The sequence below is a fragment of the Sinohyriopsis cumingii genome, chromosome 3 (assembly GCF_028554795.1).
Source record: "Sinohyriopsis cumingii isolate HCF-2022 chromosome 3, ASM2855479v2, whole genome shotgun sequence".
NCBI lineage: Eukaryota > Metazoa > Mollusca > Bivalvia > Unionida > Unionidae > Sinohyriopsis > Sinohyriopsis cumingii.
Genome location: NC_142963.1, coordinates 2327816 through 2348301, shown reverse-complemented (window position 1 = coordinate 2348301; position 20486 = coordinate 2327816). Strand labels below are relative to the sequence as shown.

The following is a 20486-nucleotide window of genomic DNA, read 5'->3' as shown; positions in this document are numbered from 1 at the left end:
AGTAACAGGAGTAAAAATGAAGGACGGAAAAATAGACAGACAAACTGAGAGGGACGGAAGAGAATAATCCGTTTAGAGCTATTGCAAAATACTATGGGCTTTTGTTGAATCACTGCTGAGATCTTCCTTCTTATTGCTATGTTCTGTTTATTGACAATGCTTACAAGATTTAACAACTTTTATAACAGGTATCTATCATTGAGGAGGTAACCTATATTATTCTTTTAAAAACGGTTTTAATTGTCGCATAATTCCAGTACTTTGTTCATTTGGTATATGCCCTGAAACAAGACATCTTAGAAACTTCGGATAGTATCAATGAAATTAAATTTCAATAACTCTATCTCTATCTCACGAGCATTTAATATTTATCCTTTAACTGTGAATAAATGACAGCTATATCTTGCACTTTTGAGGAGTCGGGTGGATGTAGAATCGAAATGAATCATACACCTGTATCTGCAATCAATAAAGACACTCCATCCCAACTGCAGTGGCGGATCCAGGAATATCGTAGGAGAAGGGGGAGGCTAACACAGTTGGCAAGGAGTCTGAGTGATGAAACTGAGTTTTAAGCATTAGAAAAATGTCAGAGTATTAGTATCCGGATAAACCAGAGTTCCAATAGATTAAGCAGCTGTGGTCAAGAACATTTTGAATTCCGGCTCTGCATCTATGCCTATTGTTGTCCTCAAAGCACTGTTCACAGATTCACTGATACTTGTGTCACTAAAACTTGAAAATTCTATTTGCGGCTTATAGCAAGAAGAATAAAACGTCAATAACCTCGATTTCTCTTCTATAAGATGAATCAATTCCCGTCGTAAACTGCTATTCTTTGCTTCCAGCTCAGCAACTTTCTGCAAAAAGAAATGCTGAATACTGAAAACTGAATTAAAAACAAAAAAAAAAAAACAAAAACAAAACAAAGGTGGAAAATTATATTTATTAAATGTTAACCATTCTTTAATCAGAACCAGGTAGTACAATAGAATGATACCGCAATAATGCCCCTTGTACAATACAGTACATTGCGTACCGAGAACGTTATCGCCATAATGTCCCTTGCACAATGTAGTATATTGCATACTGGGAACGGCACTGCCATAATGCTTCTTGAACAAATGTAGTACATTGTATACTGAGAACGTTACCGCCATAATGCTCCTTGTACAATGCAGTACATTTCATACTGAGACCGTTACCGCCATAATGTCCCTTGCATAATGTCATACATTGTATACCGAGAACGTTACCGTTATAATACCCTTTGCACAATGTAGTACACTGCATACTGGCACACAGTATAATACTACAAGAAGTGATAAATATCATGAATATAATTTTTACCTTGTTAACCATTGCAATTTGACACTACTGACTTTAAAATTATTTTCAGAGCATTGAAAAATACCCAGTTCCAATACTATATTCATGCACAGCCGACAGTGATAGTATTTATACGTGTCATTTTTTATGGAGGTGTTTTTATCATTTCTTGTCTTACAGTGTTTTACAGAATGCTGCGATGCAGTTAAATACTTTCGGAATAAAATCGTAAGACAAGAACACAGAGATTGATTAACGTTAATTATATAAAAAAAATAACGTTTGTATCAATATCGTATGCCTACCTGTTTTAAGTTGCAAACAGCGCTTTTCTTTTTCATCCTGCTTTTTCGCGCTGATACCCTATTGCTTTCTCTTCTTTTGTTTTTCCTTTCTATTTCTTCTGGAGACAGCTGAAACTAGAAGAACAATAGCATTAATGATGGGAAAGAACGCGGTGCCGAATAAACACTTGCATTACTGGCGGGACAAAACATGCTGCCTAAAGAACAATGGCATTACTGGTGGGTAAGAACACGATGCCTAAAGAACAACGACATTACTAGTAGGAAAGAACACGTTGCCTAAAGAACAATGGCGTTACTGGTGGGAAAGAATATCATATGTAAAGAACAATGGCACTGCTGGTCGGAAAGAACACGTTGCCTGTAGAACAATGATATCACTGATGGGAAAGAACACAGTGCCTATAGAACAATGACATCACTGGTGGGGAAAGAACACAGTGCCTATAGAAAAATGGCATTACTGGTGGGAAAGAACATGCTACCTGAAGAATAATGACATTACTGGTGGGAAAGAACAGTATGCCTAAAGAACAATGGTACTACTGGTGGAAAGAACACGGTACCTAAAGAAACTTTGGAATTACCATTGAGATTTACATTCCACTAAAGGCTGAAAGGTCTTGAAAAGTATATACGGTCAATTATCGTTTAGCCTAACATCACTGGAAAACTGGTTTTTCGGACAGCCAATAATTTGAATAACTCATATTTTGTAATGATTAATTCCCAGTACGTCGTAAAATTAATATTAAAAATGCAATAAATAGCAGATTAAAATTTCAGACTAAAAATTAGAAGCGGCAGCAGCTATGAAATCAGAGAAATCCCAGAATACCAGATCCCCAAATATTAAGTTAAGGACGATTTTATGTATGCAAACGTGTCCGCAAGTTCTTAACTTTACGTTGAAACTTAGGGCTACAAACACATACTTGTCCTGATTCCCTGGTTGTAAAGTCAATCTCAATATCACCTTCTCCTCGAGACAACCTGTTCTGCAGAATTTTACATTTTAATTCCATTTTGACTATTGGCAACAAACTCCCAGTTTGTTGGTATTGCAGCGCCGCCTGGCGAACAGTCTCATCCTTTATCTCAATCAGATCGGTTTCGTTAAATTCCAGAGGTGTTGGCCATGTATTTTCGAACTCCGCGTGAATATTCTTCATTGTGGCTCTTTAAGACTGAAATAAGAATGAAATGCCTAATGTAGCAAAATTATTATTTGTACAACTTGCCTCGCTATGTAAAAATGTTGATGGAAGATGACAATTTCGCGATTCTCGTTGAGCTGATAATTCAGGGCAACAACGGTCTTTCTGAAGATTTATCTGAAACGTTTAGGGCCATTGAACAAAGTGAAGTACACACACACACACACGCACACACACACACACACATATATTACAATTAAGAAAAGAAGGAAGAAAAAAGAATGAAAGGAAAATAATTCAGGACGAAAACAGAGAGAGAGAGAGAGAGGGGGGGGGAGAGAGGAGAGAGAGGTTAAAGAGAAAGTGAATATTTTGCAGGAAATTAATTAAGGGGAAATAAGAAGAAGAGAGGTATAATTTAAATTCTCATGAGTATATAACGAGTTTTATATATAAAGCATCAAGATCATAATTTAATCTAGCCTCTAGTAATGAACTTATATCACATTTAAATTAAAAAGCTGACTCTAACATTACAATTAAGATGCATTAAGACTTATTTTAACAACACAATATAAAATTAATGTTAAAATATAATTAAAATTTTCGTACATTTAATTTAAGGGGAGATATGTTTGGACGTTAAAAAAGTTTAGAAATTCCACAAACTTCTTATTAATGTGCAAATGGTGAGACTGGATTTTTTTCTGAACCATGTGGTAATTAATTTCTCTCTTGTTTTTGCATTGTTTCCATTTTTTGTTTATTTGCTTATTTTTCATCGATATATTTCAACAACATATTATAATTCTTATGATGACGTTATTGTTTATTCCCTACAATAAAAAAGAAGTGAATTCCTTACATCAATCAAACCTTTCAAAACAGAACTTTTTCATGTATCTTGACTGTCTTTTTTCTATGAGGTTATTCCAGTCTTTGTATTTAACCTGGAGCATGATTTGATGAAATTGAATAAAAATAAAACTGTTACAAATTATAAGGTACCTATAATTTGCTTATGAAAGCACTGATATAAAAGATATGGCAAGTCATTAGAATTCATCTTCTTTCTATCCGTCCGTCGGATAAATACGTAACAATAGCAGCAACCACCACCACAACACTGCTGCTGCTGATAATACTACTACTACTAAAAATAATGATGATACTAAGGAGGAAGAGGAGCATGACGACGAAGATGTTGATGATTCGCCAATGCCGTTTTATGTTGACATAACCGCAGATTTGATATCCTCTTATGAAGTTCGCGAATTATAACTACGATTGTGTTTTTTTATTTTTCTCCTCTCAAACACCTTACATTTATTTATATTTAGTGTTTCTCGCATTATACTTTAAAAATATTTTCATTGCCATATTGATTGTCGTGGATTATGACTCGGCATAAGCATACGTAAGTCTACGATTACAGCAGCTAATTTTTAAATGTAAATGAAAGTGTGTAGAGGTTTACATGAAAACGTTAGGCGGCTATCGTCTTGACGAGATTTTTATTTCGCTTTCGCAATGAAGACGACGTATGATACATCAACAAAACGTTACCGATTGCAATGTTGAGATAACCATGGCAACACGAAAACAGCTTTGCATACTTACTTTGTTATCAATTTATCACAATGTCTACATAATCTTGTCGACACATTACAATGTGTAACTCATCTTGATGACACAAAAGAAGGGTTCGTCATGTGTACTATAGAAATATATCCTAATGGCGATGACACCTTAATATTTCCATAGATTCGTTGATGACAAATATTTTTGTTTTCAGCCAGAACAGGTACTTACAAACTTGAAAAAGTGATGTAGAAAGGTTACTCAATATGAATGTCAAATACCTTAAAACAAGTTTTTCTTTTCCTGTTAATGAAAAAAACTGGTACCAGACGAATAGGTGTGCTCTGCGGAACTGTCTAAGGTAGAGCTGCACCGTCCTGGCTGTAATACTGCCCAGACTGGACTGTACACGAAACCGGTATTGCACCATGTCACTTCCATGATATATGGCACAAATGAGGGAACAGCTAGGCTCCAATGGGGAATTTATCATCTATTGAAGAAAGAAGAAATATCATAAATTGCTCCTCATTTCCTATGCAAAATAAGAAAAAAAAGTTTAGAAAGACTGACATTTAATTTATTTCTGCAAATTCAGTTGTTATACACCCAATTCTTTTTTATTTGCTAAATTATCGAGTCAATTATAGTATTTTTCTTAAATCGTAATACGCACCTTAAATAGCCCTTTAATTAGCCCCGGAGTACAGAAAACCCATGAAAAAGGAAAAACCAGGTTATAAATAGACGAATAAAAATCCGGCTTTAAAAAAACAACTCCTATTATCATCGATGAACGGTGAAATGGTAGACAAGTCCACTTTTTCTTCTTACTTCCGGGTTTTAATATAATGTTCAGACAAAATGAAAGAGGTAACTTTGAAAAGGAAATATGTGAATATATGTTGCTAAACTTTTGTTCTATTCATTATGCAATGAGGTGTCATAGAATAAAAGAAACCATGAAAAAATAATGTTATTTATTTTCTATATCTTGTACATAAATGCTACATAACCTTCATATATATATATATATATATATATATATATATATATATATATATATATATATATATTATGTGTGTGTGTGTAAAAGAATTTTATTTACAGTTGATTAAAAAGAAATATTTACCCCTTTCTCTAACTTTATCACAGTAGCAATAGCATCCACTCTAAATACTAGTCTTTATTCGCGATGGTAGCAAAATTAGTACTTATTTTAGAAGTAGCAGTAGTCAGGGCCGTCGAGGGCGAACAAGGGCCCTTGGGTAAGAAACACCCGGGCCTCTCCAAGTTCTTGTTCAAAAATAAAATTCTTTTAAAAAATTAAAAAGTGTTGTTCGTCCCGGGCCTCCTTACGGGCCCGGGCCCAGGGGATATACAACCGGTTGTCTCCCCCTCTTGTCAGCCCTGGTAGTAGTAGTAGTAGCAGTAGTAGCTGTCCATTCTGCTACTGTTGATGTTGGTGCCATCTGATTAAACTTGAGAGCCACTTATAACAAGAATCCATTACGGCTGTGATCTAATTTTAATGAGAATTACTAATAATACCTTCTTAGTGAATTTGGAAGTGATTTTCTTGAGAAAATATTAACTTCATACAACAATTTTCTCACAGCTTTTATCCGTAGTGTTAAACAAGTGATTAATTTTAGTTGACTATATTAAGGAGGGGTTAGTATTACCATTAAATGGGAAGGGTGGGTGTTAAATCGAAATATGTACTTTGGAGAAAGATAGTCGCATCACAAAGAAAATGTAGGTTAGAATATATGTGAAAAACAACAGATTGGAGACACTTATATCGGTCAGATTATGGTACTATCTGTAAAACAGAAGATGTCGAATAGACATGCCATGTGACTGAATGACCTCGTTTAGTAAATATATGTACTGAGCAATTAGCAGATGTCACCAACGTTACTTTTTTTTTTCCATTGAAGTAGACGATTTTTTGGACTATACATAGCTAATGTTTTTTTCTATTCACCGACTGATGACACAGAAGGCTCCGGTTTGGAATAACTGAATGGATCAAGTATACTTTTTAGTTTTAGAAAGGGTGTTCGATTTCATAATCAAAAATAGACGTCTTATACATTTGTGTTGATTTGAAAAGAGACCAAGAATAAACTTTCTCTCTTTCTGTCTGTCTGTCACTCGTTCTCTCTTTCATTCTATTTCAATAATTATACTGTTTTATTCGCCTACCTACTGACAAATGTTGGCACTAGTAAATTAATAGGCACATCAAATACATCGAAAAATGAAACATAAATAGAAACGGGCTATTAGGTTTTTACCCTGGAAATTCCCTGTGTCTATAAATACAAAACCGTAGCATATATTCGTCAACCTTGATACAGAAAGCTTAACGCTCAAGGCAATTACCGTACAACATCTGTGGGTGTGTCATTCATATTTGACTCGTTGTAGTTCACCAGGTTTTCAACTCTGATTGCTAGCTGTCCTCATATTTCGAGGTCAGAATATCACTTCCAACTCTCTCTGTCTCTGTGTCTGTCTGTCTGTCCGTCTCTCTTGACTTATTACCGAGTATGACGGTAGCCACTACTGCGTGAGAATACTTATCATTTACATTGCATGATATATATATATATATATATATATATATATATATATATATATATATATATATATATGTGTGTGTGTGTGTGTGTGTGTGTTTTAGATACAAAATTATCACCAAAAGTGGTCAAGCCAAATGTCGGTCATGTAAATAAACAGTAGATTTTGACTTCGATAATATACGGTAGCTAGGTTTATTTTGTTTTGTCGTTATCACAGAGATATGACCTTTCATACCGAGGCCATTTGGATCGGAAATTCCCTTTAGTTTCCAAATGATTTTAGCTTCTGGCACCATGCCAAAAACCACGTGCTTATTTTTTCTTCAGTGGGATTTTCCTTTCAAAGTATTGATTTGTTTATATACACTAACGATATACACTTTAGTATTTATCCCATCTCTATTTTCAGTTTAAATACGAGAAAATAAGTTCTAATAGAAACGAAAATAAAAATTGTTTAATAGATATAACGATGTAGTCTCACATTAAGCCAAACTAGTTTAGACATTTCATTCTTTTTCATTTGAATATCATTTCCAGTGTAGGAAACAGTTTAAAAGTAGACTTTCAATTGCCGAAAAGAAAGTATACTATTTCTTGTAATCTACAAGTAACGGACATACGTTGAATTCATACTAAGAAATGTTTTTCGCCTTATAATTTGCAGAATATGTACAATATGAATTAACTATGTACGATATGAATTAACTATGTATGATATGAATTAACTCTGTACGATATGAATTAAACTGTGATAAGGATATTTATTTTAAAAATTAAAATGCTTAATATTCGGAAAGGACAGATTTTCGTGCATTGCTATATTGTGAATGATTTTCTATTACCTGCGGTTTTTCTTTTTACACTTGATACATAAAATTTTACCATCATCTGTGATAAAAAACTGAAATATTCATTCAGAAAGTTGATCAAGTTATAAATGACTGAAATTTAAAATATATTATATAAATATGTTATCACAGTGTGATTATACTGCCCAAAATAAATTTGAAAATACTTCTTCCTATAATGTATATAAACAATCTTCATCAATTATATTCAAAGCAATTAGGTGTCATGGGAAAATCTTATTACATTTTGGTACGCAACTCGTGATTAATAGATGTGGAGTATGAAGTGAGGGAATCCAATTACCGTCTTACTCGCTTATAAGACGAGTCCAACTGCAAACTGCACAGACCCAGATCAGCCGTCGCATAATGCGCGGGCAGATCTGGGTCTGTGCTGTTTGTTAGGAGTAATTAGTAGAATTAAACAACGTGGACCATGATTTGCAGGTATATTATGTCACAACAGATCAGGCTTTTTGTTTGTTATAGCTTGACTTGACTATAAGTACGTTCAGACGGTTATTACTATGAGCATGTCCGGTCCTTGATATCATTAAGTTCTTGAGATTGATTACATATACATATTTGCAGGGTATGGCACATTCTTTTCTTTGTTTGAAGCACCGCATTGATCCACGTTGACATTTTCTCCGGTAAATAAATCTTCTGCAAAAATAAAAATTGTATATTGGTCTCTTAAAAAAGAAATCTACCATAAAACTGTTGATATACAGATCCAGGAACAGGAAAGCAGTTTCCATATATCTTGCTGTAGTCCGAGTTTCCTCTGACCCATGCCGCCCCATTTTTGATATTTGGACATTTATGTTGGGGTGGAGGGTCAAAGTCCATTCCTGGAATTCGCCGACACCATTTGGTGTCGGCATAGGTAGCCGCTTACTAGCCGGCCTATCAAACTTGAACGTGACACTCCCAACGCCTGAGAACAAAATCGGGATGTTATTCCTCCAAAACTGCTCCAAATGCAAATGTGCGTTGCTACACGCAATAAAAGAAACAAAATCATAACGACTTTACACGCTGAGTACGAACACGAAAATATACACACAACACATGGTTATCTAGAGCGCGATATATGCCATTTCAGCGCTCCTGCTTATGAAATCGGCGTCTACGTTTTCGTATCCTTTTACGTATCTGATCTGAATCTGGTTCTGGTGTAAGAACAGCGACCAACACATCAAGCGTCCATTCGACAATTTCGCCTGCGTGAGATAGGCGAGGGGTTGGTGGTAGGTCTTCAATATGAATTGCCGCCCATATAAGTACCACTCGAACAGTGATATGCCGAACACGATTCCGAGGCATTCCCTCTCCGATACGGAATAGTTCTTCTCGACAGCAGACCGTTTCTGACTGCCGTAAACGACAGGAAAGAGCGTCCCCTCGTGCTCTTGCAGTAGTACTGCTCCCAGGTCCGTGTCACATGTGCCAGTGCGGAGCACGAAGTCTTTGGACAGATCCGGTAGACGAACAGCAGCGTCGGATGGCAGCCTATCCTTCAGTGTTATTAAAGCGTGCTCACACGCATCCATCCAAATAACTTTACTCGGGGCCCGTTTCCTGGTCAGGTCAGACAACGGCCCTGCAATCGCACTGAAATTGGCCAAATACCTCCGGTAATACCCGGCTAATGTCGGGAATGACCGCACCTCACTTTTCTTGGTGGGGCGTGCGGTGTTTCTCAGCTGCTCCACCTTCGACTTCTCTGATGTAAGCGTGCCTTGACTCAGAATGTGTCCCAAATAGTCCAACGTCCGGAACCCAAGGTGGCATATGGAAGAGCGAGCCTCAATCCCGCCTGACATAGCCGCTCCAAAACGTCAGCTAGCAGAGTGAGGTGCTCACCCCACGTCTCTGTGGCTAGTAAGTGATAATCTAAGAAGTTGTGAACGAGGTTATCGCGCAAGGGCTCCACCAACTTCTGCATTATTCTAGTGAAGACGCTGGGCGCCTTCTGGACTCCGAATGTCGTGATTAACCATTGGTAGGTCCCATCGGGAGTAGCAGAAGCGAGCTTTGTCAGATCCTCCTCCCTTGGATGAATTCGCCAATAGCCCTTGGACAAATACAACTTCGAAAAATATTTCGCTTTCGAGACAGAAGCGAACATATGTTCTGGGTCAGGTAACATTTCGACTTGAAACTGTGTCACCTGATTCATCTTCCGGTAGTCGACACAAAACCAACGTATGCCATCCTTCTGCACTAAGACTACAGGAGAGCTGTACGGACAATCGACAGCCTCGATTACTCCCAGAGCAATCATCTGCTCGATCTCTTCTCTTACGACTTGTCGTTTCGTGTAAGGAAAAGGGCTGGGTTTCCGCTAGACTGGCCGGTCGTCCACGATCTTTAACCCGGACTCGACAAGTGACGTTCTCCCGGGTATTTCCGTAAGCACATCTGAATATCCTGCCAGCAACGTCTCTATCTCTTCCCGCTGACCCGCAGTCAACATGGGGTCACACTCCACGTCTTAGGGTGTCTCAGCTCTCGTTAATGGACAGCTCGGGACAGTGTTCGCACTTCCGTATCGCCTTCTGAGATCTCTGTGACGATCGTGGCGACGAAAGATCGCTGACGTTCTCTCTTTCTCTGTATCTCTAAAGGAGATTGGCGTGGAACAGCTTCTCCTTAGTCGGTAGCCGTATCCGATAGGTTTGACCTCCGACCTTCGCGGTTACAACAGCAACAACACCTTGTTCCCTACATCATACTGGCGTGGTTTCGCGTGCTTGCTGTAATCATTCGCGTGACGCGACTTAGCGAGGGAACAAACTTCCTCCAGTTTGTTTCGCAAATAGGCGACGTACTGATAGGCAGTACGTATCTCTTCGACAGCGTGATCGTTCGTCCACAACTGTCTCAGTACGGCGATTGGGCCACGTACGGTCCTACAATACAAGAGTTCAAAGCGAGAAAACCCTAAACTCGGTTTTGGTACTTCCAGATATGCGAAAAGCATGGCAGAAATGTACCGATCTCAATCTTTGGGGAGGTCTTCACACAAACTTCTTAAGCATAATTTTCAGAGTCATGTTAAACCACTCGACCAGTCCGTTAAATTGGGGGTGATACGGTGTAGTCGTGAGGTGCTTAATCGACATCAGTCGGTTCACGTCTGACATCACTCGACTCATGAATTATGTCGCTTGATCGGTCAGGACCTCCTCGGCTACACCGACGCTTGACCAAATCCAAAACAGCGCTTCAGCGACGGTTTCTGAAATATTACGCAACGCGATAGCCTCTGGAAAGCGTGTAGCATAGTCTACGACTGTTAAAACATACCGAGTTCTCAGGGACGACGCAGATTTTATCGGTCCGATCAAATCCATCGCAACGTGTCGAAAAGGTTCATCGATAAGGGGTGTACTCCATAAGGTGAGGGGTCGATGATCCATTTTCGTTGTCATTCTCTGACACTTGTCACAGGAGAGACAGAGCCGCTTAACATCTCCTTGGACCCCTGGTCAGTAGAATTCCTTGACAAAACGATCACACATTTTTGTTATTCCCATGTGTCCTCCCATGAGACTCTCATGCGTCAGTTTCAACACTTCACCTTACTTCTCACTTGGCACGACGACTTGCTTGAAGTGTTCGTTTACTTTCCTGGCGTAGCGACATAATATCCCCATCTTGAATACGAACTTCACCGCGCCATTCGTAGTTTCTTTCTCCTTTCCTTCTTCAGCGTATTTATGCAATTGCGTCAGCTGCCTCAACTCGGCCGGAAATACGTTACTGACCGGTGTCGACGTAACTTCCATTGGCATCAGTTTCGCCTGTTGATTCTAGGACCTGGTTTCCACAGCACTCACCGGAGTCGGTGTGCAGGTTTCGGGGTTCGGTTGTGGTAACAAATAACTACATCTCAGTATGACGTAGTGTGACAGTCCATCCAAGCTCGCAGCTTCAAATTTACCCCTTCCAGTTTGGTGAATCGAGGTCATTGACAGCCTCTGGCACGCGTTCTGTTCGTGTAATGGACCTAAATGACCTCCCCTGTGTAGTCCTCAGGCTTCATATACTTCTTGTGGACAAGGGCATGAACGCTACATCCAGTGTCGTACAAGAGAGTGGCACCTTCTCCGTTGACGGTTGCGGACGAAAAGTAGGTGAGGCCTGTCCTGTTCTATGGGTAGCATCCTTACCTGTAGATCCCCCTCCGACCTTCTCGTCGCCCTGACGGTTACAGACTGCCAGCTCTCTCTCAGCCACACGGCGCGACTCAGTGGGATGGGGTCGGTCCGTATCCCCGGAACCTCCACTCTTCGAGTGTGCCTGTTTGTACCTCTCCGCCATGCTAGCGATCTCTTCGAGAGTCCGGTGTTCTCTCTCCGCTAGGTAAACTGTCAACTCGCGACAGTAAGTACTCAGGACATGCTCCTTGAGCATAACATGGCGTAGCCCGTCGTACTTCTGCCATCTTTATCCATTTTTTAAATAACCCTCGAACACGGGTGTGAAATGAAGTGGATTTCTGTTGACTTTTTCGTCTAGTCCCGAAAAAGGTTTACGGTACATTTCGGCAGTCATCCGATAATGGCAAAGAAGGGCTTTCTTGAGCGCGTTGTAGTCGTCAATTTCTTCTGCGGCTAAGTTTTAGTAAACTTCGCGAGCTGCACCTTGCAAAAAGGCTGAGACGTTAATCGCCCATTGTTGCTATCATTTTATGAACGAAAGCGAGTTTCTCAAATTGTACGAGGTAATCGTCATTTGACTCTACTTTTGTCGTTGAACCGCGGCATATTTATCTGTATTATTCGGTGGTCGATAATAGGTAGTACGCTCCCTCCAGAACTTATCTGTCTTTCAGTAGCCATTTCTAACGATACTAATAGTAAGTGATAGCCTGTCTGTACTTACTAAACAATTGAAAGATGTTACACATTCCTAACCCAATACTTACCTGTTGACAACAACTAACTTTACTCAGGTAAGATATTTTGCCAAATATTGGCTTCACAATTACTGCAAATAACTGAAATCTACCAGGCATGCAAATATCAAAATATAACAATGACAAGTTGAAAAATCATAAAGATTCAAATACACAGGATGGAAAATATATCACAACTGTTCACTAATATCTCTTAATAACTAATAATTTAGGTCGTAAAGATAATATTTATGGATAACTCAGATCCCGGACGAAGCCTCCACTGTGGTGTGATGGGTTGTTATGTCGCCACTATGGTAGGTGTGTCATGGATGGGGTGGGGTGCTCCCAATATACCATTTAAATTATTATTCTGAAGTTCTGTCCCCCAAAAAGCTTTTCTTAACGAAGCTTTATCTTTAATTCAAATGTCCTTTCTAAGTTTTAGCGTCTCACCCAGGCTCGATTTTGGTTGGAAGTTGAATTAGTGAAAGATAGATGTAAAGCTCCCAGCCCCCAGACAGCAATGCCGACGGTCAAATGATTGAATATACAAAAATGTGAAATTAAACGAACAAAAATTTAAAAACAATTAAATAGTCAAGTGCTTCAAATTTCCCAAGTACTCTCCTTCCGCTCGAGCAGGTTATAGCCTATTGCATCATTTGATTAGTAGTGTGAGATAGCTTTATCCCTGTCCTTGTATTCTACTAATCTGTGCATTTTTCTCTCATATCCCTCCAATTCCTTCTCCTCTTTCTCATGACTTTCTCCCAATTCCTTCTCCTCCTCGACTTCTCTATACTTCCATCCTCTTTCTCCACTTTCTCCCCCTCGACTCCTTTTCCTCCTTCTCCTCGACTCTCTCCACCGACTAGACTTGCTGCTCTCCTAATCTCACTTCTATCTCCCCTCTTAGAGGCTCGGGACTTAACTGAACCGGAAGTTCTGTCCCCCAAAAAGCTTCCTTTATGAAGCTGTGTTATTCCTTCTAAGTTTTACCGCCAAATTACGAGTGGCTACCTCGGAGTAATCCTCTACTGCTCAGCAATCATCCTATGCGAGACTAACTTTTCGCTTGCTAGTTAGAAGTTATAATTCGGATCGAAATTGTTATCACACCCTCTACCTCAATTCCGATTGTGTGCCGCTTTGACTTGATCAAATCAAACCTAGCAGACCATGTCCTTCTCGCTGTATGTCCACGTGGGGACGGATTTAGAACACGCCCTGGTCCCTCGTGGGTTCCTCTGAACTTAGGACTAAGCTGTAACACATAGGTGGGAAGTCGCGCGATCCAACACCTGTGCCAATTCAAGATGTCGGGTCTTCTCTCTGGTCATGGTAACCTTGCGTAAGAGGTTAACTCTAGCCTGCGGCAATGTTTAGACATCAAACCATGGCTTGTAATAATACCTTAGTTTATGCACGACTTACGAACTGGGGCTGAGCAAACGTGACAAGCATTATTAATCGTGCCCAAACATGTTCAACACACAGTACTATGATATAATTATTGATCAGTGCCCAGACATGTTCAATATACAGTATTGTGACATTATTAGTCAGTGCCTAAACATGTTTAATACATTACTGTAATATCATTATTAATCGGTGCCCAGGCATGATCAACACACAGTACATCACTGTGATATTTTTATTCAGTGCCCGATCATGTTCAACACGCAGTACTATGATATCATTATTAATCCGTGCCCAATCATGTTCAACGCGCAGTACTGTGATATAATTATTCAGTGCCCGATCATGTTCAACACGCAATAATGTAATATATTTTAATCAGTGTCCAAACATGTTCAACACGCAGTAGTTTAATATAATTTTTTTAAATCAGTAATCATTTATGTTCAACAAGCACTTCATGTCAGGAACTGAAGAGATTAAGTGAATATTAAATGCACATGAATTTTAACCATGTCTCCAGCTGTGCAATCATCAACATTTCGAGAACTGAAAATATACATATTTCTTAAGCCTGTAATATATTTCATATGTTCCTTTTCCTAATTGTAATTAACTTCTAGCAATCTAGAAGCCTAGTGAACAACCATACAATTCATTTTCATGTTTGATATTTGAGATTTTCAACATATAGGGAAAGGAAACACTCAATGTAAATAAGGAAATATATTTTTTCTTTATTCAGGTTTACAGAGAAATGACGATTACTGTCCTTCCGTAAAAGATGCAGTGTGAGATAATAATAAAAAAAGAAAATTGTGAAATATATAGCATATAACATTTTTAAAAAGAGGAAAAGAACAAATTTCCAATTACAATTTCCTATTTGGTGTTTAGCAAAATGGAGGGTTTGCATACGTAACAACGTTTGTTTTTAGCATAACGTGTGCCAACACACTACCACCATATGAAAACGTAGTACATTCTAAAAAAATAACAAAGTTATAGCGACAAAAGCCGTACCAACTGAATATATTTTTTTCAGTCAATATCATATTAAAATCACAGACAAGTACACATATTGCACTCATACCCATTAACACAAGCACTTAAACAAGTTTCGCTTCTCCTTTTGAAATGGGAAGAGTTAAAGGTTGATTGTATTTCTTGAAAGACTTTGATCACCCGTTCCATTAACGAAGCCATTCTCGATGCGGTAGCCATAACCCTCTACCCTGTACATATGAATGTCCATACTGCACATAAATGGTAAAGAAAGGCGGATTGTGGTGCATAGATGAACTAAGATCACGACGAAAGCCATCGTTAGTCATACACAGCTAGTGGACTTTATTATGTGGTCAGGTGGCAGCTGGGATGGCAATTTGCCACTGATCTGGTGCCTTCGGAAAGGCATTGTTGAGATTCGGCATGGGCAAGGCACCCCGTTTCCTCAATTCCCTCAGCCTATCCAAAGCTTCCTTATCCAAGGGGTTCATCTTCGATTGTTGCAACAGATCTGTCTTATATTTTTTACATTTAGCGAGGTGCTTGATGATGCGCGCTTGCAGAAGTTTCTTAATATTTCTCAAAGAATTCACCTCTATTTGTAACTTGTCATGGATTGCTTGCTGTTCTTCCACTTCCTGGAAGAAAAATGAATGTTTTTACTATCAAAGAACAATTAAGTTTTGATACATGAAAAAACTATAATTATGGCTGTAAATCACGACTATCACACGTATTCACAACTATCACATGTATCCACGACTATCACATGTATTCACTGAAATATTAAGTTCGTTGAAAGTAAGAAATGTTGTTAAGGTAAAACAGTTAGTGAACCAAGATGAAAGAAGCCCGGATGTTATTGTTCTTTGTCAGTATGACGCTTATTAAAATCTTTGCTTTATACAAGTAGACAACACCAGTTTAACAATAAGGAAAACTACATTCATTTCTGACTTACATTTTTACAAACTTCGAATGAAAAAGAAACGCAAACATGTTGAAAGCAATGACAGAAGCATATTTTCCGCCTTCACCAGACTAATTTTGACACAATGGCACTTAACTGCATCAAATCAGTCAGCAATCCTATAATTTCGCCTTAAGAAAGTCATCCGTACTCAAAAAATTGTGTATATTGAAGAAAAAAAGACAAATAATGAATAATAGTAAGTTTGTGTAAAGAAAGTGACTCTTGAAGTTTCAACCTTTCTGAATATGACCTTTCTCGTATAATTATCCATTGTATTACTATGTCTACTTACAATGAAAAGGGAAAGATTACATAGGGAATGAAAATACCACTCCGGTGGCCTATTGGTTAGAGCGTCCGCCTTGGATGCGGGAAGTTGTGGGTTTGAACAACGACCGAGTCATACCAAAGACTTATAAAAATGGTACTAACAGCTGCCTCGCTTGGCGCTCAGTATTAAGAGGTTAGGACTGGTCGGCCTGGTGTTAGGATAATGTGACTGGATGGGACATGATGCTACGTGTCTGTGGCATGATGCCCCAGTGTTAGACATTCTTATAAATTGCCACACTGCAGACATCGTAGCGATATGACTGAAATTGTTTAAAACTTCCAAATATCACACACACACACACACACACACATTAGGAACGGGTATGTCCACTAACAATGGTAAGGGAAAGATTAAACAGGGAAAGAGTGTGTCCACTAACCATGAAAGGGGAAAATAGAGAATACATTTTAGTATACATTGTCTAAGTGTTAGATCGTGCACATCCGTTCATATGATGACAGCGTGATAAGTAGTCACGACTAGCTTAACAGTCACGTTATTAATGAGACTGGTCATTTGCAACATTGTTCATTTTTTAACAGCTAGCGAAGTAATTAGGCCTTAGTTTCTTGAGAATATCATCAATCCATTATCAGATAAATTATCTTACAATCAAACTGTATTTGTTATATAGAAAGGAACTCTTATCATTAAACCTGTATTTGTTATTTTAAAAGATCAGTGACCCAAAGGAAGGAAAAGAGTAAAAAACGAATAAACATAGAAGAATGGTTTAAATAGTTTAAGACTTTTAATCAGAACTTATACTTTTTATGAGATACCCATTTGTGGAGAGAAAACCGTTTTAGTCTTATCTCTATATAAACTGTAAACAACAAAGATCCTGATCTGCCATAGCAAGTAGCAACTGCAGATCCGGGTTTATGTTCTTTGTTCTACTGGTTACTCGTATCAAACTGCACAGACATGAATCTGCCGGCGCATGATGCGACGGCAAATCTAGGTCTGGGTAGCTTGCCGTTGGACTCGACTTAAAAGCGAGTACCTTCATCACGTGGGCGAACAGTTGTCAGGAAACGATCGACAACTAGTTTGTGTTAGATGGAATAGCAGATGGAGAAATGGACTCTGGAGATACCATATTATATACACCGATAGACTCTAGATATATCATAGTATATACAGCGATAGACTAGTGATATAGTATATACAGCGACAGACTCGAGAGATATAGTACATACATCGATAGACTCTAAAGATATCACAAAATATACACCGATATACACTAGAGATATAATATATATAGCGATAGACTCTGGAAATACCATAGTATATACACCGATAGACTCTGGAGATATCCTAGTATATACAGGGAAAGACTAGAGATATATACAGCGATAGACTCTATAGATATAGCATATGCAGCGATACACTCCAGATATATCATAGTATATACAGCGATAGACCCGAGAAATATAGTATATACAGCGATAGACTCTAAAAATATAATAGCATATACAGCAATATTCTCTACAGATATCATAGAATATACACCGATATACTCATGAGATATCATAGCATATACAGCGATAGACTCTAGAGATATCATAGTATATACAGAAATAGACTCTAGAGATATCATAGTATATGCAGCGATAGTTTCAGTAAAGTGAGTCTGATAAATAATCTTCTGGCTGACCTTAAGAATGTTTTCTTCGTGGCCTTTCCTTTTTTGTCGACTCTTAGAAGCAGATTGTCTGTTCCGCTTCTTTCGTATTTCTATTTTCTCTTTCTCTTCTGGAGTCAGCTGCAAAAATAAATAAAATTCAAGAACTTGATAACGGTTTCCCAGCGTTTCGAGCTAAACAAGTTCTTCATTAGGAGGAAGAAAGAACTGTATACATACATACATACATACATACATACGTACGCACGCAGGCACGCACACACGCACACACACATGCATGATCCTTCATACTGTTGTATACTGACTAAATGACTATTTTATAATGACCAAATTTATGCATGTGAGTACATTCTCAAAAAAATACCCGTATATAGTATCATTATCCAACTCGAATTGTAAATACACGTATTTATACCTATTTATATTTAATCAAACGAAACTAATGAGATTCCATTCGCTATTTTTCTGAAACTTTTTCTTATTTATTAACTTTTGTGGCGTAAGTTATATTTACACATGTTATTTCAAATCTGCACAGCACTTAAACCGAAATGCTATATGGATCGGAGTTTTTTTAATCTCCTTTATTCGGATATCGATTACGTCTCAGTGGTTTAGAGTAATATTTTATCGAAAGTAAATCACTTTCCTTACTGAATTTGCAGCAGACTCATCCCTGTGTGCACTCATATAAACGAATATTTCATTGTACTTGGATTGCATATTTCACTGAATATCTTGGAATAACTTTGTACATTTTGCAGTAGAATCTGTACAATAGCGAATTAGGAGCATACGTTTTATGGGTACACTCCTGTTACAATCTATAAGCAAATCTTAAGAATTTTGAAAAATCTCAAGGCAACATGTAGGTAAATAATAAGAAATCATGATGTCCTTAAGCATATGCAAAATATCTGGCCAAAATTCGTGGATCACGAATAGCACATATGTACAATATATATTGTTATATATATTTTATACATACAGCCATATGTAATGTGCAAACAGATACAGGGGACATAAACTACACGCTACTGTAATCAGGTAGAAAATCTAATAATATTACCTCATATTTTGGCGGGGACGTAAACTCAACCGTGAGTTCCCCCCTACCCTCAGAAAGACGTCTGCTCTGGATCTTTAGTTTAAGTTCCTCCTTCACTAGTGGCATGACGGATCCGATTTCCAGGGATTTCACGATGGCTTCTTGAAAAGGATCTTCAACATTCACCATCTCTAGATATTCTCCACTTGCAAGCAAATCTTCGTCCATTTCTGTTATGTGTAAACCAGTCTTGAGATTCGTGTTGTTGTGTACATATGGGGTTTGAGAAAACTCGTTAACAGCCGGCTGTACTGAATAAAATAATACCAGAAAAGTGAGTAATCCAATGTAAACATTGATTCTCATTGGCTAACTTATATGAATTCACCAATCGTATTGCTTTTCCTTTATCGTCCACCTTTCTTAGATAGAACGTCATAAGATTTATCGGCAGAAAACATATTCCTTGAAATTATACACTGCTCTTAACGATGGGGACGGAACTCGAATCTGAGTCTCCCTTCCCTCCGAAAGACGGAAACTCGAACGTGAGTTCTCTCCTTCCCTCCGAAAGACGTTTGCTATAAATCTGTATTGTGAGTTTCTACTTTACTAGTGACGTGACTGCCAAATTTCCAGGCATTTCATGGTGTCGTCTGGACGAGACTCTAATCATCGCATTCTAGAGTCTCCACTTACAAACAATAAAGTGATTGATACATTGTGTAAAACTGCTAATATTTACTTCCGTTAAACTTTGCTAGTAGTTAAACTATGGAAATAAACAAAATTGTTTTTCCAGTACATTTATTACATTTAATACAGAGATACTTTTTTGAAGATAAAAAACATTGTTGCCAATACAATATGAATTCGAGGAATTGCTGTAATGTATGCATTGTATGTCATTTGATTCAGTAGAATACTGCCTATTTCATCATCAGAAAGTATTTGAAAAATGCATTCTTCTTTATGTTTATCATCTTCCCAAGTGACTAACACAGATACGCACACAGAAAGAGAGAGACTTACCCGTAGTGTGTCACTGTGTCACTGTTAAACCTAAAAACCTAGGCATTTCAGTTTATAGAGAACAAATTCTTCCTCACGTGATGTAAAGACTGCTGGAGGGATCCCGCGCCAAAGTGAAACTAGCCGCAGTATAATTATTGGAAGTTTTACAATACTATAATCGTAAAGCTCTGGTTAACGTGTATACATAGTCGGTTTGGAAAATGTGTTCTTACGTCGTAATTTAGTTCCTTGTCGATATACATTGTTTACTTGCGTCATTATTTTTCTATTGATTTTTTCATTATTATGTTTGTTC

At 38.0% G+C, this 20486-nt stretch overlaps 1 protein-coding gene across 1 annotated transcript; it reads right to left on the bottom strand.

Annotated features, from left to right (window-relative positions):
- Positions 1-127: 127 nt before the first annotated feature.
- Positions 128-19968, bottom strand: LOC149802346 (uncharacterized). Its single transcript, XM_089951505.1, has 7 exons — positions 19178-19968; positions 18121-18228; positions 15516-15791; positions 3668-3741; positions 2570-2816; positions 1635-1748; positions 128-860 (listed from the first exon to the last, which is right to left on the bottom strand). Exons 1-7 carry the CDS (start codon positions 19520-19522, stop codon positions 630-632), a joined length of 1395 nt encoding a protein of 464 aa, XP_089807631.1. The 5' UTR covers positions 19523-19968; the 3' UTR covers positions 128-629.
- Positions 19969-20486: the final 518 nt, after the last annotated feature.